Source organism: Sciurus carolinensis, chromosome 4 (assembly GCF_902686445.1).
Source record: "Sciurus carolinensis chromosome 4, mSciCar1.2, whole genome shotgun sequence".
NCBI lineage: Eukaryota > Metazoa > Chordata > Mammalia > Rodentia > Sciuridae > Sciurus > Sciurus carolinensis.
The window spans coordinates 12,391,045-12,411,734 of record NC_062216.1 but is presented as its reverse complement, the minus strand read 5'-3'; the positions used below and the strand labels follow the sequence as shown (position 1 = coordinate 12,411,734).

Genomic DNA, 20,690 nt, shown 5'->3' with positions numbered 1-20,690 from the left:
GGAGTAAAGACTTGTTAGTATGAAAAAGAATATTTTTTCTTTAACTCTGTGTGTGTGTGTGTTGCATGGGATTGAACCCAGGGTGTCGCACATGCTGGGCAAGCGCTCTAACATTGCACTGCACCCCAGCCACGGCAAGCTGGTTAGAGATTTTTGTTTCTGTTTTGCAGTGCTGGACCTGAACTCAGGACCTCACATGTGCTAGGCTAGTGTTCAACCAGTGAGCTACACTTACCTAAGCTAAGTTCCTTTAACCTGAACAGTTTTCTGAGCAAATCAGTGATGTCTCTGACCTTGTCTCTGTTGTAAATACCCTTAGTAGCACTTTTGTCAGTTCTTTTCATCCTCTGCTCCTTCCTTGCCCAAGACATTTGTTGAATTAATGAGTAAAATCACTTTTAAAAAAATCACATGTTCTAACTTACCATAATGTTCTGTAATACACTAGTAGAATTTGTTTTCTTATAAAGTCTATAGGCCTATGTGCTTAAAGAATTCATCCCTTATTTCTTCACCTCTGCCCCATTTTAGGAAAAAAAAAAACACTTCAAAGGAGAAGTTGAGGGGCAGTATTCTCTATCTTTCTCCCTCTGCTATTTTTCTGGAATTTCCAATAATCACATGGATGATACGTTCAACGTCTGACTGTCTTAGGTTTTTTTACTTTTACAGATCCAAGGATCTCTTTTCTGTTTTACCTCAGCCAGTCCTTCTGTGTGGCCACTTCCTGGTATCATCTTCAAAGCCTGTCCATCAGCTATCTCATTCTTTACTGATATTTCATCCTTCCAGTTCACCTCAGTAGTAATTCATTGCATTGAAACTTCCAGCTATTGGTCTCACCACATATCCCCTTTCCATACCCACTTTATGTCCTCTTATTCCTTATGAAGTTTGAATGCCATGGTAAAGAGTATAAAATTGAATATTCATGCACATACTTTAAAGAATCAATTAGTGCTATAGGGTTTTTTGGTTTTTTGTTTGTTTTAGGCACAGGAGATTGAACTCAGAGGCATTCAACCACTTAACCACATACCCAGCCCTATTTTATTTAGAGACAGGGTCTCACTGAGTAGCTTACTCCTTGGCATTACTTAGGCTGACTTTGAACTCGTAATCTTCTTGCCTCAGCCTCCCAAGCTGCTTGGATTATTTATTTTTATACAAGCCATTTATAGCTGCCTCCCCTCACGCCGTTTCTCCTTTTCCAAGGCTTTCAGCTTTTGTAGCTGATCTTGTTGGCATTTGCTTCCATCTCCCTTAATAATGTGGTTATTCTGCTACTACTTTCTCCGTTAGGCATTTGCTACTGATGTCTTAATGGATCATGAATACAGCTCTCTTCTTCCTAATGCCTTTTATCACATACTTCCCATCCTCTCCAGCTTCCCAGTATTGGTTATGTCAATATTCATGTGTTTACATCTTGACCATGTATGTTATTCTGAGCTGGGTTTTCTTCTGTAATTACTGTCTCCTCTCCTTTGGGCCACTTCCCAGACCTGGCTCTTGTCTCCTTTTAATGTCCCCATCACAGCAGAACTCCTTGACCAAACTTGCAGCTCTGGCTAGATTCACTCCTTCCTGCTATTCTCTGATCCTGCCAGCGACTCCCTCTCTGTTGAGAGGACTCTTGTCAGCACTGGGTTTGTGAAAACCACCTAGCCTGATTTTCTACAGTATCACTGATCAGTTCAGGGTTTCAGTTGCTGATTCCTCCCCTTCCATTTCTTCCTGCAGAAGTGCTGATGTGCCCAGGGCTTGTCTTCATCCCCTTCTCTTTGATTTGAGAATCATCAATACACGGACTAGCCCAAAACTCCTGGATAACAACAGCCTATTCAGTTGTTCCCTTGTTGTTGTTGTTATTGTTGTTGTTTTAATTATTTTAGTTGTAGATGACCACAATATCTTTATTTTATTTATTTATTTATTTATATGTGGTGCTGAGGATTAAATCCAGTGCCTCACACATGCTAGGCAAGTGCTCTACCACTGAGCTACAACTGCAGCCCTCCCTTGGGTTTTTGATAAACACTTCCAGCATAACCTAGCCAAACCTGAACTGTAGAACCCCACCCTGCAGCAGATCCTTTAGCCGCTCCCATCCCAGGGAAACCTGTCATCATCTAGTTGCTTGGGTCATGTGCCTTTTAATCTTTCTTGGTTCCTGTCTTCCTTAGTCCTAATCTCTGTATTTATGGCTACCTTTCGACTACATTTCAAAAGACTATCTGTAATTCTTCACATTCTCACAGCTACAACTCTAATGTGATTCTTGCCAGGGTCACCAACAGCTTCCTCCGAACTGGTCTCCATACTTACCTCTTTCCCTAATCCACCTTTTGTTCCACAGATCAAAGAGGTGTGTTTAAAGTATTAGTTAGATCATGGGCTCTGCTGCTTAAAACTTTGCCATGGCTTTCTGTTATGCCTTGATTTAAATCCTGAAGCCTTCTGGTCCTTTTCCTTGGTCTGGTTTGTCTTGTTTGCTTCCAGTCAATGGGCTCTCTTTTGCTCCGTCCTGTTTCCACCAAGGGCCTCTGCTCGATTCTCCTGGTCTTTGTAGACCACCTTCCCTTAAACAACTTTCCCATTACTATGGCTTCAATGCAGATGTTCCCTCAGCTCATTCTGTGCTGAGGCAAGGCAGCACTTTAGTGACTTGGCCACATTTTATGTTTTATCTTCTCCATAACATCTCTTTTTCCCAAACTTACCTTAATATGTTCTCAAAATCTCACTCTGGAATGTAATTCCTCCCACATCTTGAGCTCCTGGAACAGTTTCTAGTACACAGAAAGGAATGTTGGCTGACTGACGTGATTGAGAAGACAAAAACGGCAAAAAACTGTGTGTTTTGACTGTTTCATTTACTTAGTACGTGAACCTTGTTCTCTTCCTTCAGCAGAAAAGAAAGATTTCATTAGGAAAACTTGTAGTTTGTATTAAGCAGCATTTCAAAGTGCTCCAAGCTGCTAGAACATTAAACCAACCCTACCATGTTCAAATATGGGTGCCAAAAAGCTCTTTCAAGGTAATTCATATGCCACTGAGATAATCTTGACCCATCACTCAGAGATGAGTAACCCACAGACGTTTTGAGTGGTATGTGTCCTTTATGTCATAAAGGTTTACATCATCAAATGTATTTGAATTTAAAACGTTCTGCTGTTATGTAATAGAGTTTCTTTATGAGTGTACTAGGAATCGAATCAAATATATAAACAGATCATCCAACATGACTTCAAGATTTTAACTGTTTTTTTTTCCCCTCCATATGATATCTTAAGGGAAGGTAATGTCTTGCTTTACTTTTGCGTTTTGATGTGAATTTTTGAACTGCCACAAGCTCCTGTCAGTGAAAATATGTTAGTCCAAGTAATAAAGGAAGGAAAAACAAAAACACCAAAAATCCTGCAGAGAGAACTTATCAGTAACTTATTATTTATATGGACAGAACTCTTAAATTTTATATTACTTGTCATGATCTGACATGTCTGTACCTACTAATGTAAATTCATTGTATTAGTATTTGCTTGGAGCCCTGTCAGAAGGGTTTCCAGAGAGCTCCTGGGCATACACCATCTGAGTTTGTTAAGTGAATGGCTGACTTGCAGTCCTAAGTTCCATAAAATCTGGAAAAGTTAGCCAGGGAGAGCCAAATGCGATGTGAGAAGGGATGTCAAGAGCCAATAGGAACTTCTGTGCTTGTTCTGACCTCCCCAGGCAGGGGACTTTTGTGGACTAAGGATGAGTAAAGAGACCAACTTGGATTGAAGGTATGCTGAGACGTAACAGGTGACAAAGGCGTCACAGATGACTTGCAGTAGATACGTGTAGCACAACCTTTGATAAATTTCTAAATAAGCAGGATCCTCTTGCCCCTCCTCCCTTGCCACACCTCTGGGATTCAATGTGGTATTTTTCTGTTGTTTATTTTTGTTCCCTCCATATAATCTGAGCTGTCTTCTCTCATACATTTTTGTACTAAATTACTTTCTTTGTCAAAACTCAACTTTTTCAGGTAATGGATACCAAGGTATGAAAGAAAGCACTTAAGGACCTTGGAATCCTTTAAAGAACTGTTAATCCCAGATTACTGGGTATACTTTTTATCTAAATTCCTTTCTATAGCATTTTCCAGCTATTCCAGGCTTCTCTTAGTATGATTCATGGGCTTATTAGTCTCTATTAGCCAGCACATAGCTTTGCATCTATCCATACCACTTAGCTATTCCTCTTTGCTAAAAACTGGGAAGAGCAGAGGGGAGACTAAAATGGTTATAGTATACCACATATTCAGACAGATAATGCAGGGTTCCAGGGAGAAGAGGCTCTGACACCGATTCATTACCTCTGGTCTTCAAAAGGTCTTTGTTTAGTTTTGGAGTCAGTGGTTATCGGCCTAGAATATAGAAACTGTATTTGATTGATTATACTCTGTGTTTTTGTTTTATAACAGGGCAGCCCTGGACTATATCGAAATGTTAACTCATTAAAAGAGCGGATATCCGCTTTCCAGTCAGCTTTTCACTCCATAAAGGAAAATGAGAAAATGACTGACTGTCCAGAATTCTCAGAAGTGGAAGGAGGATCTGAGACTGCAGGCCTGAGTGGGTAGCAAGAATTCACTCTCTATTCTGACCTCTATTTATAAGGACAGTCTTCTAAGATATAAAGAATATTTAGTTTCACTGTGTGAAAACAGTCTTTGCAGAGTCCAGTTATATTTTTAAATGGAGCCTATTGTTTAAAATTTAGGACATGTCACACAAAAATCCAGATTTCTGGTTTCTCTTGAAAAAAAAATCTGATCAAGTGTTCCTGAACCTTCATTTTCACATCATTGCAATTAAGTTCTAAGTTCTAAAAAGTCAGAGCTAATTAACTCATGTCAACTTCAGAATAGGTTATGTAGCAAATTTGAGTTTATAAACCTTGGTGTTTTTTTGTTTTTGTTTTGTTTTCTTTACAGAAAGATTCTTTTAGTTTGGCAAACATTTATGTGAATACCAAATACCCAACCCTGAGGTTAACCACAGATATATCCAATCTGATATTTTAATGGTCTGCTGTATTCTTTGCTGTACCTCTTAAATTATAATTCATTTGGTTAATTTTTAGTCATTTCTGATTTTTCCAATTACAAAGCTCAACAAAATCTTGGACTTACTGCAATCAGTATAACTCTTCCTTTGGCACTTCACATGCTTAGGTTTCAGATGATTCTCTTTTGACTTCTTGTTTTGAGTCAGCTTTTTTGCTGCTGTAACTAAAAGACCTGACAAGAACAATTTTAGAGGAGGAAAAGTTTATTTGGTGGTTCATGGTTTCAGAGGTCTCAGTCCATAGACAGCCAACTCCATTCCTTAGGCTTGAGGTGAGGCTCACCATCATGGCAGAAGAGTGTGGTTGAGGGAAGCAGTTAACATTATGAGCGAGACTCCAGTCACCATATACAAAATATATACCCCAAAGCCACAACCCAATTTCCACCTCCTCCAGCTACACCCTACCTTTAGTTACCCCACTCAGTGATTCCCATCAGGAGATTAATTCACTGATTGACTTAAGGCATTCATAACAATCATTTCTCCTCTCAACCTTCTTGCATTCTCTTACAATGAGCTTCTGGGGGACACCTTACATCCAGACCATAGAACTTCTTACAGCATCTTCAAGTACATTTGAACACTTTGTGTGCAGTATGCTGTTAACCCAAGACAGGTCTGATTCATTCACTTCTACAGTACACAACCCATTCAGATGTCTTAATTTGTATTTGTGGTTTCTAAGTTACCTAATTTTAAAATTTATTTTATTTACATCATTGTTATAATTCTGCTGACATTAAATTTTCAAGGGTTAGGATTAGGGTTGTTTTGTGTGTAGCAAGAAAGAACTGAGGCACATTACAGTTATATTTTTTCACAAAAGTCACACAATAAAAACAACAGTATTATAAGAACATAACCACATCCTTCAAAATGTTCAAAATAAAAGGCTTCATGGTAAATTTAGAAAAATCAAAAGATAAATAAAAGAAGTGCAAATCTATTTTGGTATATCATTCTGTTTTAGGTCTTCTAATAATTAAATTCATTATTGTCTTTTTAGTAGTCATTCTCTTGCCTGTCAACTTGAACTCCTTTTTGAGTAAAAAAGGTTAAAGGTGTTAAAAAAAAAAAAAAATTCATCGATAATTTAGACACTGAATTTTCCTAAAATTTTTATAATGTATACAATTTTAAAATAGTATTGTACAAAAAAATGTTTATTCCTATGTTGTTTTGTATGTGTAGCCAACATGGAAGGTCTTGGTGAATGTCAGCAGTCTGGGTTCTCTGAAAAGTTATCATGCAAACGTAGGAGAATATCCTTGCAGAGCAGCCCTGATGACAAACTCAGCAACGGAGAAAGAAGAGTGATGGATCTCCAGATCCTCAGCGTGGATGTGGACAGAATGTGTGCTGCTGAGGCTTCCGCAGATCTTCCTGAGGTGACTCATTTAAACACACAGATAGAGCTCTGGTTTCCTGCATAGGCAGTCTCAGGCTGTCCAGGCCTTATTTCAGTGTTAGTGCTTTCTTGGTGACATATAGATGCTAGGGTTTTAAGTTGTGTTTTGTGGTTTAGCATTTACTAGAAACAGATTTATTGGGTTCATTTTCTTTTGGTTTTGGTACTGGGCATTGAACCCAGGGTTACTCTACTACTGAGCTACATTCCCAGTCCTATTTATTTTTTATTTTGATGCAGGGTCAGTCTAAGTTGCTTAGGGCCTCACTGAGTTACTGAGGCTGGCCTTGAATCTGTGATCCTTCTGCCTTAGCCTCCTGAGTTGCTAGGATTACAGGCATGTACCTCCAAGACCTGGCTAGAAATAGTTTTGATTGATATGTTGATCTTTCACAAAGGATTTTATGAAAAACCTAAGTTTTGGGTCATCTGCATGATATATTGTTCTAGACAGTCATGGTTTGATACTCTTTCTTGCAAGAAGCATATTGTCTGTTGGGGAAGGTAGAATCTGAATAGACAGATTATTTAAACATCAGTTACAAGTAAAAAGATCTCTGGGAGGTGTTGCTCAGGTGTGGGGTCTTGCACTTGTTGATCCTGACTGGTTTAACACTGGCTGGGAATCTGGGTGCCTTTTGCAATGCCTCCTTGCTCTGCTCACTTGTTTCAAGTACATCAGGGACTTTTGTGGCTTTTAACTACCTAAAGTTGTCAAAATTCTCCAAGGGCAGTAACCAACATGAATTTTACTAAAGTAGGAGGTTCTCTTGCTTCATGTTCCTTGTTCTGGTGTAATACAGTAGGTTCTCGTTTGCTTTGTGAGAGTGTAACCTAACACTGTGATAACTGGAAGTTTCTTTTGCACCTTCTCTCTCACTTAGATCTGTATGTGACTGGCATAATATATCTTTGGTACTCACTAGAGATTCTTCAAGGTCTAATAGGTTTTATTTTTGTTCCAGAGTTGTCTATAATCTCGGCTTACTCTGCTTTATTCTGGTTAATATTACATGATATGATAGAAACCATAATAATTTTTTCTTATCAGAACTTTGATTCATTGGACAAGTACCACAGTATAGGAATGGTTTCTAAATTAGTATGAATGTGTATTCTATCCTAGCCATTAATTTTCTTTCACTCTAGCTATTGATATCTTTTGGTGTTTGATTATTACATAACACTTTATTTTGAGAAGTTCCTCTTTAAAGGTAGCAGCTTTAAAAGGCAACAAAAATATATCCTTCACACTTTTTCTAGGGGATTGAAAATTGTTTTTGTGAGATAATTATGATATAGTTAAGTTGAATACTCCTCTGTTAGATTCCTGTACACTTTGAGTTTGTTAGATAATAAAGGTGACTGAACACCAAGTTTTCAGGTAATCCATAATGCCTACTAAAATCTGCATCAGGTTTCAGTTATACTTTATATAATAAAATATAATGTTTCTTTACTTTTTAACTGTTTTCTCCAAGAAATCATCTGAACTTGGTTCAAGCCAGCCTGGATGTGTAGTGAAAGAATCTTTTTGCTGTCTAGTGCTCCCAGAGGCCTCAAGTGGTAAGTAGAGAATTTTATTTAGTATTTTTGCTGGTTGCCCCATTCCATAGACATTTTTGATTTGTGTACTTTCACACTAAAACTTGGGAACACTAACATCATCCACTACTTTTTTTTAGGAACTCTCAAATTACTAGTAGGGATGTTTTGGAATTATTGGAATGTGAGCAATTTATTTTTTGAACTCCATCTTAATTGGTGAAGTATTTCCAATCTAATAGAATATAATACAAAGAGTAGGGCCTACACATATATTAACAAGTTTATTTTTTTAGAGAAACACCATATATAATTGTGCTACTTATTTCTCTTTTTAAGGATACTGAAAGAGTCTTAATAGGATGTAGAAGTTATTTGTCCTTTCCCCAAATCAGTTTGTTTGTATTGAAAGTTGCTACCAAGGTTTCAGGCTTGCTTTTATCCTGCCCCCCTTTTTTTTTTAAAGTAAAACTCTGGTGGGACATAGTTGTATATTGCTTTTTTATTCATTCTAATAATTTTTAGTTGCAGTGTTTATTAGCTCAGTAAAGTTTCAAGTAATTATTGATATGGTTTGATTTACATCCACAATTTTATCATACATTTTCTAGGTTTTTGTTCCTCTCTGTTCTGGCCATCTTTGAATTTATTTGAATATGACTTTTTAGAATTCCATTTGAATTTATTGACTTTTACATAGGTTACATCCTTTTTTATTGTTGCTCTGGAACTACAACATACATTCTTTGCTTCTCACAGTCTTTTACAATTAGTATTATGCAACTTCACACAGAATATAGAAATTTACCAATTTTATAGCTCTATTCCTACCCCTCACCATGACTTTTTAGTTCTTGTACTGTAGGTGTCATATAATATATTTACTTTACTGTAATCCTGTAGCTGTTACAATTTTTTGTTTTAAATATTTAAGAGGGGAGCTAGCCTTCTATATCCGCCTAGTGGATACCATTTCTGCTCTTCTTCATCCTTTTCTAAAGATCAAGTTTCCCTCTGGAATTTTCCCTTACCCTGAAAAGGAACTTCTTTAGCATTTTTTGTATTGAGTGTCTGCTCTGACTTTTAAATTTTTAATCCTAAAAAGGATGCCTGCCTTGTGGCTAAGGACATCCAGCTTATGAGCTTGTCTCCATGATGACATAAGCCCCTCTTGCCTCCTTACCAGTTCTGTTTGCTTTACTGTCATATGACTTTGCTTAGGAGTGACATAGTCTATAAATAGTTTGAAGTGTAGCTAATAAAAATTGTCATTTTACCAGTCACCTTACTTTACCATCTATCTGAAGTGGTCCTATCATAATAAAGGTCAAAATTCCATTTGAGCATCCTGTTAAGCTACCCAAAAGTTCTGCAGTGAGACAGGAAGAGACAGGTCTGCTGTGGCAGTGGGGCCTGTTACTGGGGGCTAATGCCGACTCATGTTTTATACTCTCTGGATGTTTGGTTCTTCCCAAGATGTCATGTTTCAGACAGTATGCCTCCAAGAAGAGTAAAACAATCTTGTAAAATGGGATAGAAAGCCCTTTGTTAAGGGGGCACCTGGACAGGAGGCCTGCATGATACCTCCAATCTCTGTCTTACCTCGCGACTTCCTCCATTTTAACCATGTATCTGGAAATCCTAGGCAATCAGTCTCTGCCTCCTCTGTACCTGCTGCAGAAATGTGGAATAGTTGGGCTGCTGGTAACCTCTTGTGTGTCTCGGCACTGCTCATCTGACCCTGCTGTTAGTCACTTCACACTCTTACTTCTTTTTTCCTTCATGCTTCCTAGTCTTTCCCTTGCTGCCTTTTTTTTTTTTAATTTATAATTTATTTCTCATAAACAAGAATAAATTTTTATTTTAATGTCTCAATTTTTCCTTTATAGTCGGAATTCCTTATGCATAAATAACTAGAATAAAATTCAGATTTAACTGGGTCCTTGCATTTACCAATGCAGAATCCACAGGTGTGACAGATTGACTCTGGTTTGGTTTGATAATCTTACCTGCTTCTCATTTCCACCTCCCTTGCATATTGCAGTGCCTCTGATTTTCAACAGTAAAATTGCTCAGTACTCAATGGTTTGCTCAGGTTACTTTTACAGTACAGTAATAGTATCATGAGCAAAGGTAAGCTAGCAGTGTATGGCTCATCCAGGGTGCCTTTTTCCATCTCTGACCTGAATTTCTATGGTAGCCAACACCTCTTACTTGCTTTTTACCTTTAATAGTCAGTTTTGAATTACAATACTGATGCCACTTCTCTGTCTATGCTTTTTATATGTCCAAATTAAATCCAGATGTTACTCCCTGAGCAGGATGCATAAGGGTTGAATTTCTTCATAGCATGTTATTGTCTTTGCAATACATCAAATATTTTTGGTCTAAAACAAGTAGATTTGGACATCTCCCCCATCTCAGTCACGTGTTCTTCTTAGGATGCAAGGTTTCTGACTGGGTAGAGGGCACGGGATCGAACGATGCTGTTTTGCCTGACACACTGACAGCAGAAGCAAGTTCAAACACAGTCCTCGAGGTCAAGTCACCAACTACCACTATGAGCAGAAGGGACATTCCATCCACTGAGACCTTTGTACTTCGTTCTGTATTGAAGAAACCTTCTGGCAAGCTGTTTGCAGAGAACTTACAGGTAAGAAGAGAGTCATATTTCCTAAAGCAAATGAGTAAAAATTCATTTTTCTTCAAAGAAATACCTCTGAAATGTCATGTGTCATATTAGTGTAAAAGGAAATGTGTCTTACATTTCATCAATCAGTTAATCGTAATTGGTGTGTCAGTCTGTTGTTACCTGTCTATCCAAAATATTTGGTCTTAAAAATAAGTCTTACAACCTCTGGGCACAGTGGCACATTCCTGTAATCCCAGCTACTCGGGAGGCTGAGACCGGAGGGTCGAGTGTTCAAAGCCAACCCCAGCAAAAGTGAGGTGCTAAGCAACTCAGTGAGCCCCTGTCTCTAAATAAAATAGAAAATAGGGCTGGGAATGTGGCTCAGTGGCTGAGTGCCCCTGAGTTCAATCCCTGGTAAATGACCCTCTGCGCCCCCCCTCCCTCAAAAAAAGTCTTACAACCAAACTTTTTCCTTTTTTCTTTGGTTCAGTATTTATTACAAATAGTATTGCAGTGAATGTTTCTATACACATCCTCATAGTATTTTTGTGATAATTTCTAGAAACCAGATCCTTTCATTGTCACCTTGGAGCTTGTGGAAATGCAGCCTCTCAGGCCCTACTCAAGAGTTAGCATTAGAACCTTTGTCTACTCAAGAAACCCGGGTGATTGATGGGCATTGTAAAGCCAAACTTTTTTCTCTAAGCTTAGCTGATATGAGAAAAGAGGAAACTGGTGGGAAGTAGGTGGTAATCATTGAGTAGTATCTCTCGACAGTTCTGATATCTGTACAGCAGTATGCTCCAGGACAGGATTAACCCCATTGGGCGTGTATGTTAGCCTTGGAGGTTGTTCAGTGAACCCAGGTAAGAGTGATGTTAGGTTGCTAGAGGAGGTTCAGGAGTCAGTGCCTGTTGTCAGATTCTGACTCAAAAATGTAATAACTGAGCAAATTATTTAACCTTTTCTTGCCCATGTTTCCTTACCTATGAAAGGACATTATTAGTAACTCCCTTACCAGGTAATTTGAGCATTCAATAGGATGACAATATGAAATTATCACCAGTGTCTGGTACATCAGAAATACAAATATTTTTTCAATCCACCTGCATTTTAATATACAGTTATGCCAGTAGACCTATTTCTAAAGTCAAAATGAAGTAATTACCTTCTGTCTACATAGTCAGTTGCTGTTTTAAATGTTTTATCAGCTTTTTTGGTTAAAGAACTGATTTGGATCTCTAATAATGCACTATTTATTTGTATCGTTTGTTTAACTTCTCAGAGAGATAACATCTTAATGATACGTAAAATTGTTATTAAAAATATTATACAACAAACATCAGGTCCTGCCACTAGAATGATAGGAAGGCATATACAACTGACGGTCTGTTTATTAAGCTGGCCCATGTTGCTTGGCTTACAAAATTCAAGTTATTTACTAACTTTCATGGTTGCTTTAATTAAAAATAAATCCAAAGGTAACAATGAATTTTGTGTGTATGTTAACTTGCTTCAGTTTTGGTATGTACATTTTCCTGGTCAGGAAAGAGAACTGACTTGATACACAGCAGGTTAAGGAGGTTGGTCTGGGGCAGAACTATTTTTAGCACATGCTGCTCTTGGTATGGGTATAATGGAGAAAAGGAAACACTCTCAAGAATAATGAGTGGGTTGAGGCCATACAAGTAGGTGGTGTTTCAGAGGGGACTTTGATCCAGACCACAGGCCTGACTGGCTTAGAAAGCTCCAGCAGCCCTGTGTTCACTTGGCCTTTCTACAGGGCTTACAGTCTACCTCCTTTCTAACTTGCCTCTCTCTTCTTTTCATTTGGATAAACATGGACAAAAGCTGGTTTCTTTCCTGTAATGAAGACAGGAAATTTGAGCACTTAAAGAAGGTGCAATTCTCATGTTTAAAAGATAAACACCCTGTTAACTCATTTATCTGTTTCGTTTTTTTTCTTGTTTTAGTGCAGGTCCTATACTTCAGACTACTTGTGTAGTCTGCCTCGTCCTACACCAGCTATAACTGTAATTCTAGCCATTCACATTTTCCTTAATTTCGTTTGCTAGATTAGAGATGGAATGATTGAATTTAACCCACACTTAGGGATTTCTGTTCTTTAATTTTGGCTTAAAATAATGTATGCAAAGTAATGTGTAGAGAACCCATTTTTCCTTTGTGCCTGATTATCATGATCATTTTCAGTACTATACTGTCTGCCCTTGACAGAAAAACTTCAAAATTGCACTCTTTTCTAACATATATATTAATTTCTTTAGCAATTTTATGTCATTTTCAGGGTACAGTTCTTATCCATGTTGAATTAAATTTATTCTCATCTATTTCATGTTTTTATGTCAATTTTGCAATGACTCGTTCACCTATCAAAATTTCCATTTTTAATAACTGTATACATTTCTTCATAGAGAATTACTCATTGGTTATCACTTTGTTTAGGAACACCATGACAACCTCTGTGATGATTTGATTCACCCAAGCTTAATCTCAGATCTTTCAAACTGTTGCAAAGAACGAAAAGCAGGTAAGAAATTCATATTTATTTTTAAGCCTGAGGGCATCATTTTCTTATTAACAAAATCTAATGTATCAGATTTTCCGTGATCCACTAATGCTTTGATGCTCCTAAAATTACATAGGAACAAAAGATGTTTGGGAGGGTCAAATCTCTTGGGGAGCTTCAGAATTCGTCTGAGGCTGGGAGTGTAGCTCAGTGGTAGCTGACCCAGCATGGGTGGGGCCCTAGGTCCTATCCCCAGCACTGCAAAAAAAAAAAAAAAATTTTTTTTATCTATTTCACCTATATCCATTTTATATAATGGTAGAATTATAAAGTACTTTATATGTGTGTGTGTGTATAAAATCTGGGGGGGGGTACCAGGGATTGAATTCAGGGGCACTTGACTACTGAGCCACATCCGCAACCCTATTTTGTATTTTATTTAGAGACAGGGTCTCACCGAGTTGCTTAGCACCTCACCATTGCTGAGGCTGGCTTTGAACTCGCAATCCTCCTGTCTCAACCTCCTGAACCACTGGGATTACAGCCCGTACCACCATGCCCTGCCAAAACTTTATATTTAATTTTATAAATCTTCAAGGTATTTATGCAAAATTATACTTTAAAATCTGTGCCGTATTCTCTTTGCCATTTTGGATTTGCTCTGCAAACCATCTTTTTTGTTATGCAAACAATAAAAGAAACATGGCTTAATTTTTTAACATATTACTATTATTTGTAGAAGATCAAGAAAATTTTAAAACACCAGCCTTTCTAAGTGTGAGGAAGAGGAAGAGAGTTACTTTTGGAGAGGATCTAAGCCCAGAAGTGTTTGATGAATCTTTGCCAGCAAATACTCCCCTGCGTAAAGGAGGAACGCCTGTCCGACAAAAGGATTTGAGCAGTGGAAGTCCCCTGCTTGAGCAGTCACCAGTTCCTGAGCAGTTGCCTCAACCAAATTTTGATGACAAGGGAGAGAATCTTGTAAGTGTGACAATCATGGAATGAGCTTGTTTGTATTTTCTTCAGGTCGTACCTGTTTTGTATGAGCAGTAGTTATGCTTTGAAGTCATGAGGGTAGACTAAACGAGGAGTCATGTTTCTCATTAATCTAGTTTCTAAGTAGTTTTTTCCCTATTTTTCCTTCTTATAAACAATACTTTCATGATACCTTGTACATAACATATCTCATGGGGACTTCACTTCTATCGATTGTAAGATGTACCATTGCTTTATATCTCACTAAAAGAAAGTGCTGAAAATTAAAAACACCATGAATTGTAAGATGTACTAAGATTTCGTAGGACTGAAATATGAAAGGAAACCATCTTAGAATTGAAATACTGCAAAAATTCCTGAATTTTTAAAATTGAACACATGCAAAATAATTAGTAAATCTTTATCACACTAATGAGGAAAAAGGAAGAAAAATTGTCCATATTAGGAAGGAAAGAAGTGACACAGCTCTATATCTTAACAAATATTAAGGGGTAATAATGGAATTGTTATGGTTTGGATATGAGGTATGAGACAATGCAAGTAAGTTTAGAGGTGAAATGATTGGGTTATGAGCACCGTAAACTAGGCTGGTAGTAGGCGGTGGCTGGAGGAGGCAGGGCTCTGGGTGCATGCCTTTGGGGCATGTATTTGTCCCTGGTAAGCAGAGCTCTCCCTACTTCCTGTTGCCATGTCTGAGCTACTTTCCTCCCCTGCGCCTTTCCTCCTTGATGGTCTGCCTCACCTCAGGCCTAAAACAATGGAGTCTGCCATCTGTGGACTAAGAGCTCTGAAACTGAACTCCAAATAAACTTTTTCCTCCTCTGAAATTGTTCTTGTCAGGTCTTTGGTCACAACAATGAAAAAGCTGACTAAAACAGAAAATATTTTGTTAACAGACTGAGAAAAACCTATGATCATCTCAGTAGATGTGGAAAAAACATTTGACAAAATCCAGCATCCATTTCTGGAAGGAAAAAAAAATGAATTATAGCAAGCTGATAACAAAAGGATAGATATTTCTTCAGTTTTATCTATGAAGCGCATGGTCCGAACACCATGACAATTAATGTGGGAAGGATTTGCTGCGTTCGTGTTGCCACTTTATCCTGAAGTTCCATGAATAATATTGTAATGTTAGATTCTATTTATTAATAGATTTTCTTACTTACTTTGCAGACTTGAGACAAAGGTTTTTGTGAGTTTGTTTTTTGATGGTAGTGGACATTGAACCCAGGGCCTCACACATGCAAGATTTAGTGCTTTGCCACTAAGCTACCTCCTCAGCCCTTGAAAAAAATTTTTTTTGAGATTGGGTCTTTGTAAGTTTCCCAAACTGGCCTCAAATTTGTGATCTCCTGCCTCAACCTCCTGAGTAGCTGGAATTACAGGAGGGTGTCACTATGCCTAGCATGATGTGAGATTTTAAATAAACCAAAAAATAACATCAATAAATCATTAGGAAACTTTCACTTTTTAATAAAAATTTTGGTGTATTTTGGTGGATTATAATTACTGAACGTGGTTCATTATAAAGATGATTGTTCAGTATTATAAAGTACATGTATTTTTAAATATGATATTTTTGTTTTACTTTGACTTCTCTTGAATCTTATTTGTCATCTTTGCAATTCCTCTTACCCAAATAAGTCACTTTTTCTTTTAGGCACATTATTTATATATTAACTAAACTTAAAGATATTTAATTTCTGTTCTTCCCTCTCCCCTCCTTTGTTTAGGAAAACATAGAACCATTTCAGGTATCATTTGCCATTCTGAGTCCTAGTAAATCTTCAGTTTCTGAGAGTCTCCCAGGTATGACTAGTTTATCTTATAAACACACTGTTTTCAATATGTGAAATGTAATCTCTGTTTTCTTTTAAAATTTTTGTATTTGTTACAGCTATGTACACCTGGTTAAAAAAAAACAAAACAACAACAACAAAAAAACCTACCACTGTAGTTTAAAAAAGTTTATGGGAAGTTGCTTATCTATCCCTTTCCAAGTCCTATAATCACCCATATTTAACTTTCTGAGGTGGAAATAAAGTCTTGAACATCCTATTTTCCAATTCTATTGTACTCTCCCCTCTTAAGTGTCAACAGTAAGCTCCTGTCTCGTTTTGTGCAACTGGAATGGTTTGAATTGTAAGATAAGTGTTCTTAAAGATCCATGCTCATCAATATTAGCATAGTATATTAGCATGGTGTTTTTGGCACATGTACTTCCAAGGACTTTTATCTTTTATAATCATGATAAGGCAGCAGACAGAGATTGCTCCTGGCTCTTCTCATAAACCAGGACTTACTTAGTAAATGTTATGGAATGGGCTCTTGGAATGGGAACCTTTACTCAACCTCTACTTCCCTGGTTGCAGTCCTTTAATGGCTTCTTGTTGACACCAGCCAACTCATGAGCACAGAATCCAAGCCATATATTATTAAGTTAGCACTAAAATTTGAGCTGTAGTCTTCACTTTCCCAAGTCTGTGCTCTTAAACTCATTGTACTACTTTTTTATTTATACTATAAAATCAATCAAATCAAAGTTTTCCTAACCCTTTTAAAATTAAGTAAAATATGTTCATGATTATCTTAATGCTATTACAATGTCCTTCTACGAAATGTAATTTGGAATAAATGGATATCTATGAAAATAACATGCATTTATCATATGTATATATATATTTATTGTGGTATAATTTTGTCTGTTAGCATAATATGTTAAGCAGTCACCACAGAAAGTGTTTATATTCAGAAGCTTAAAGTATTCTGAATTTTTAGATCTCAAAAATTATTCTTCTTGGTAATTATGTACATCTAAGTATGAGTGTATCTTAAAGACTTCAGTTTTTCCAAAATTTGGCTCACGTTATAATTTTGTGGTAGCCTCTTGATTTTGTTTGTGTCTTGTTTATCAGGCACTGATACCTTTAGTTCTTCAGATAACCATGAGAAAGTATCCTCCCATAGGATTGGTAGACTAACACGGACTTCTGACAGAAGAAGTGTAAGTGTTTATATTAAATCTTACAATATATTTTTTCTATTTTCATGATCAAATGATATTGGGTAAAAGCTTAATTGTGTCATTAAAAATTAATGGCATCCATTAAGTTACTACCTTAAACAACCACTCGTTTTTCTATCCTGAAGGATTTACCAGTTCTGGATATTTATTGTAAATCCAGTTGTCCAGATTTAGTCTGGTGTGGCTGGCAGTTCATCCGTCTTGTAGCATGTATTGGTACTTCATTTGTTTTTATGGATGAATAATATCCTATTGTATGACTAGACTACATTTTCTTTATCCATTCATCAGTTGAATAGGTATTTAGGCTGTTTTTACTTTTTTTCTATGATGAATAATGCTACTCTGAATATTTGTGCTGGAATTTTGACAGGGATTGTGTCAAATCTTAAAATACACTTTGGAAAATTTTTTCATTTTAACAATACATGGAACATTTCTCCATTTGTTTAATGTTCTTTATTTCCTTTGAGCAATGATTCGTATCTTCCAGGGTATTAAATGACATGTTAAATTTATTTTTACAATTTTATGCTTTTGATGCCGTAATGAATGAAATTGTTTTCATGATTTCATTTTTGGTCTTCTCATTGCTAGTACATAGAAATAAAACCGATATTTTTATACTGAAAAAAATTAAGCCTTATTTTACCCAGCATGTAATCCAGCATAGTAATGTTTACTAACTTTATTTTAATTAATTCTGTTAGAAGAAAAATCCACTAAAACACGTGCTTTCAAAATTGTTAAAGTGAAGGGGAATCCCTTTGAAATTTTTAAGATCTGTATAATTTTATGAATTTTATTGAGATGAATGTGGAGATTAGCCTGTAATAACAGAGCTGGAAAATGACATAAGCACCACCCTTCTTAAACTGCACTTCAATTTGACACTTAGTTTCAACTGAAAATTATAAGCACAACTCATTGAATGCAAGTCTTTTTCTGTCATTTTAAATTACATTAAATTGGATTTTTGTTTATCACATGATAGGGTATAAACATTTACTTTAGTGTCATAGAACTTTTAGGTGATAATAAGCCCATAATTCAAACATAGATAACCTTACAGTTCAGTTTTATTTCCTGTAACCCAACAATATTTAGGTGCTAAATTGTAGGTTCTCCATAAATATTTGAATGAATAAATCATCACTTTCCTTATTTGAATTTTAGTTAAAATTTCCCAAATGGAATTTGTGAATTAAGAAGAAATGGGATGTAAAATGGTGGGAACATCATGGGGAAAAGAATAATAGTGAGAGCTTTACGTTCAAAATGTGACTGATTGTCCTCTTTGGGATCCCTTCTTTAAATTTTTCTTGCAGCAATTGATCAGTTTTGCAGAAGAGAATGTTTGCAACTTATATAATGCAGAACCTCAGTCTTGTAAGGAAAAGAAAATTAATAGGAGGAAGTCTCAACAAACAAAGTGCAGGAACAGAGTGCTTCCTAAAAAGAATCAGGTAAGTGTAATTTTTAAAGACATAATAAGGAGGACTGTATTTTTTTGTTGAATGATAAGGAAAATATGGAAACAAATTTTTTCCAGTTAATATTGCACCAAGATTGTTAAAGTCACGTTATTCTAGTGTAGAACCATCCATAAGAGGTTATACGCTCAACTATGAACTACCTGAGGGATATTTTGATTGTTTCGTCTTTGTGTTCCGTACATCTTGCACAATAAATAACTGGTACTCAAACATGAAATTGATTCTCATCTTTGAGTTTAATCTAACCCCCCTCTATTGGGAATTCTACCTTTTTTCCCCCCTTAAAATTTTTAATGAATGGGGAATGGTATAAAATAATTGCCAAGTCAACAAATTAATTTTTTTGTTACTATTAGTTATCCCAGAATATACACACTATTGGTTTATGCAGTCTGTATAGGTGTTTTCGTCTGCTGTTGAGTGTGTCCTGAACACGGGCCATGGGCCATGGACCCACCTACATGGTCCAGAAAACAAGGTGACTGGCAGGCTTCAGATATGCTTCTCTTTCAGACCCAGGCTCTGGTCTTGGTCTCAGTGATAGGTGTTCTGTAGTGGAGATTGATCTGTTTTCACTTTGGTGGCCTTTGACAGTTGTCCCAGCTCAGATTGCACCCAACCCAGTTTGTCCAGTGCATACTTGTCAAACTGTGCCTGTTTGCAACAGTGACAAGTAACTGTCACAGATAATTGGAATGATTATTCTGTGAGAGCCTCTGCATTGTGGAGCCTTGTCTGCCTCTTGCACTTTCAGCTCCACCAGGGGGGACAGCTGGGCTCCTCCTAGCATGATGGCAGTGACCCCAGCGCTGAAGAGGCACCTTCAGCTCCTGACTTCTTCAACTCCTCTTTCAACTGGCCATGAGGGCCACACAGCACCTATGTGTTCCCTTATTTCTCAGACAGGGAAGAGTGCACCATCTGCTATTTGTTGGACTTCTCTTCTAGGCACAGGGTCACTTGATCTCAGTCTTCCTTAGTACTTCCAGTCATCCCAGATGCCTTTGCTATCTGTGTGCACGGCTGCTCTAACTCCTCAATCTCAGTCCTTTATCCTCTCCACTTGGAGGATCTGGACTGCACTTCTCTGAAGTCACTCACTCCCTCTGCTGCACCTTCAGCTTGTTACTACCTTACATGTTCCTGTTTCTGAAAATATACTTGCATAGCTCCTTCTCTGATGCCAACCTCCTGTCCATTCCCCTCCCTCCCTCCCTCCCTTCCTTCCTTCCTTCCTTTTTTTCTTTTTTGGTCCTTGTTGTAGATGGACAGCATCATTTATTTTATTTGCTTATTTCTGTATGTGGTGCTGAGGATGGAACCCAGTACCTTGTGCGTGCTAGGCAAGTGCACTGCCCCTGAGCCCCAGCCCCAGCCCTCCTCTTTCCCTTTCTTATGTGTCTGTTTTACTAATCATCATCTGACCCCTCTTTACTCTCCAGCTTTTAGATACCTGTGATTTCACATTTCCCTCTCCTTTCTGAACTTCTTGAACTGTTTTCAACAATTCTTGTCATTCATCTCAATTCTGTGTCCTTTCCATTTCACTTTATTAGTCTAGCAAAATTTCAGCTCTGGATTAATTATACCCTCTAGAGATGGAACAGGTACTACTGCAGGTGTTGGGGGCAGGTACTACTACAAATCAGGATTTCAGCTATTGTCTGAAATGGCACAATCACATTGGTGAAGTGGCAGCAAATTACCTTTTAAACTTAATTATTTTTCCAAGGTATTTAGTGATTTACTAAAATTCATACATGCTTTTTAGTCCTTTTCTCACCTGATATAATTGGACACTCTGTTAGAGGTTAATTTTTTCCAAATCCATCCTTAACTATATTCCTTAGAATTCTCTTTGCCCTTGTAAATTATTTATTTTCTAGCTGGGTGGTTCTGTATGCAGCATGGTTAATAATCACATTTTAAGACCAAATTGCC

The 20,690-nt window shown here is 37.2% G+C and overlaps 1 protein-coding gene across 4 annotated transcripts in view; it reads left to right on the top strand.

The window, feature by feature from the left end:
• The window catches only part of Cdca2 (cell division cycle associated 2), a 47,964-nt gene that overhangs the window by 8,979 nt on the left and 18,295 nt on the right, over window positions 1-20,690 (top strand). For all 4 annotated transcript variants that reach the window (XR_007108303.1, XR_007108302.1, XM_047549277.1 and 1 more), the window contains exons 5-13: window positions 4,469-4,619; window positions 6,309-6,505; window positions 8,007-8,091; window positions 10,512-10,723; window positions 13,166-13,250; window positions 13,969-14,210; window positions 15,962-16,037; window positions 17,144-17,232; window positions 18,582-18,719. Coding sequence is in view for 2 of the 4 variants with exons in the window: in XM_047549277.1 (XP_047405233.1) it covers window positions 4,469-4,619; window positions 6,309-6,505; window positions 8,007-8,091; window positions 10,512-10,723; window positions 13,166-13,250; window positions 13,969-14,210; window positions 15,962-16,037; window positions 17,144-17,232; window positions 18,582-18,719 (1,275 nt within the window). In the remaining 2 variants the exon portion in view is untranslated. The remainder of the gene's footprint in view (window positions 1-4,468; window positions 4,620-6,308; window positions 6,506-8,006; window positions 8,092-10,511; window positions 10,724-13,165; window positions 13,251-13,968; window positions 14,211-15,961; window positions 16,038-17,143; window positions 17,233-18,581; window positions 18,720-20,690) is intronic.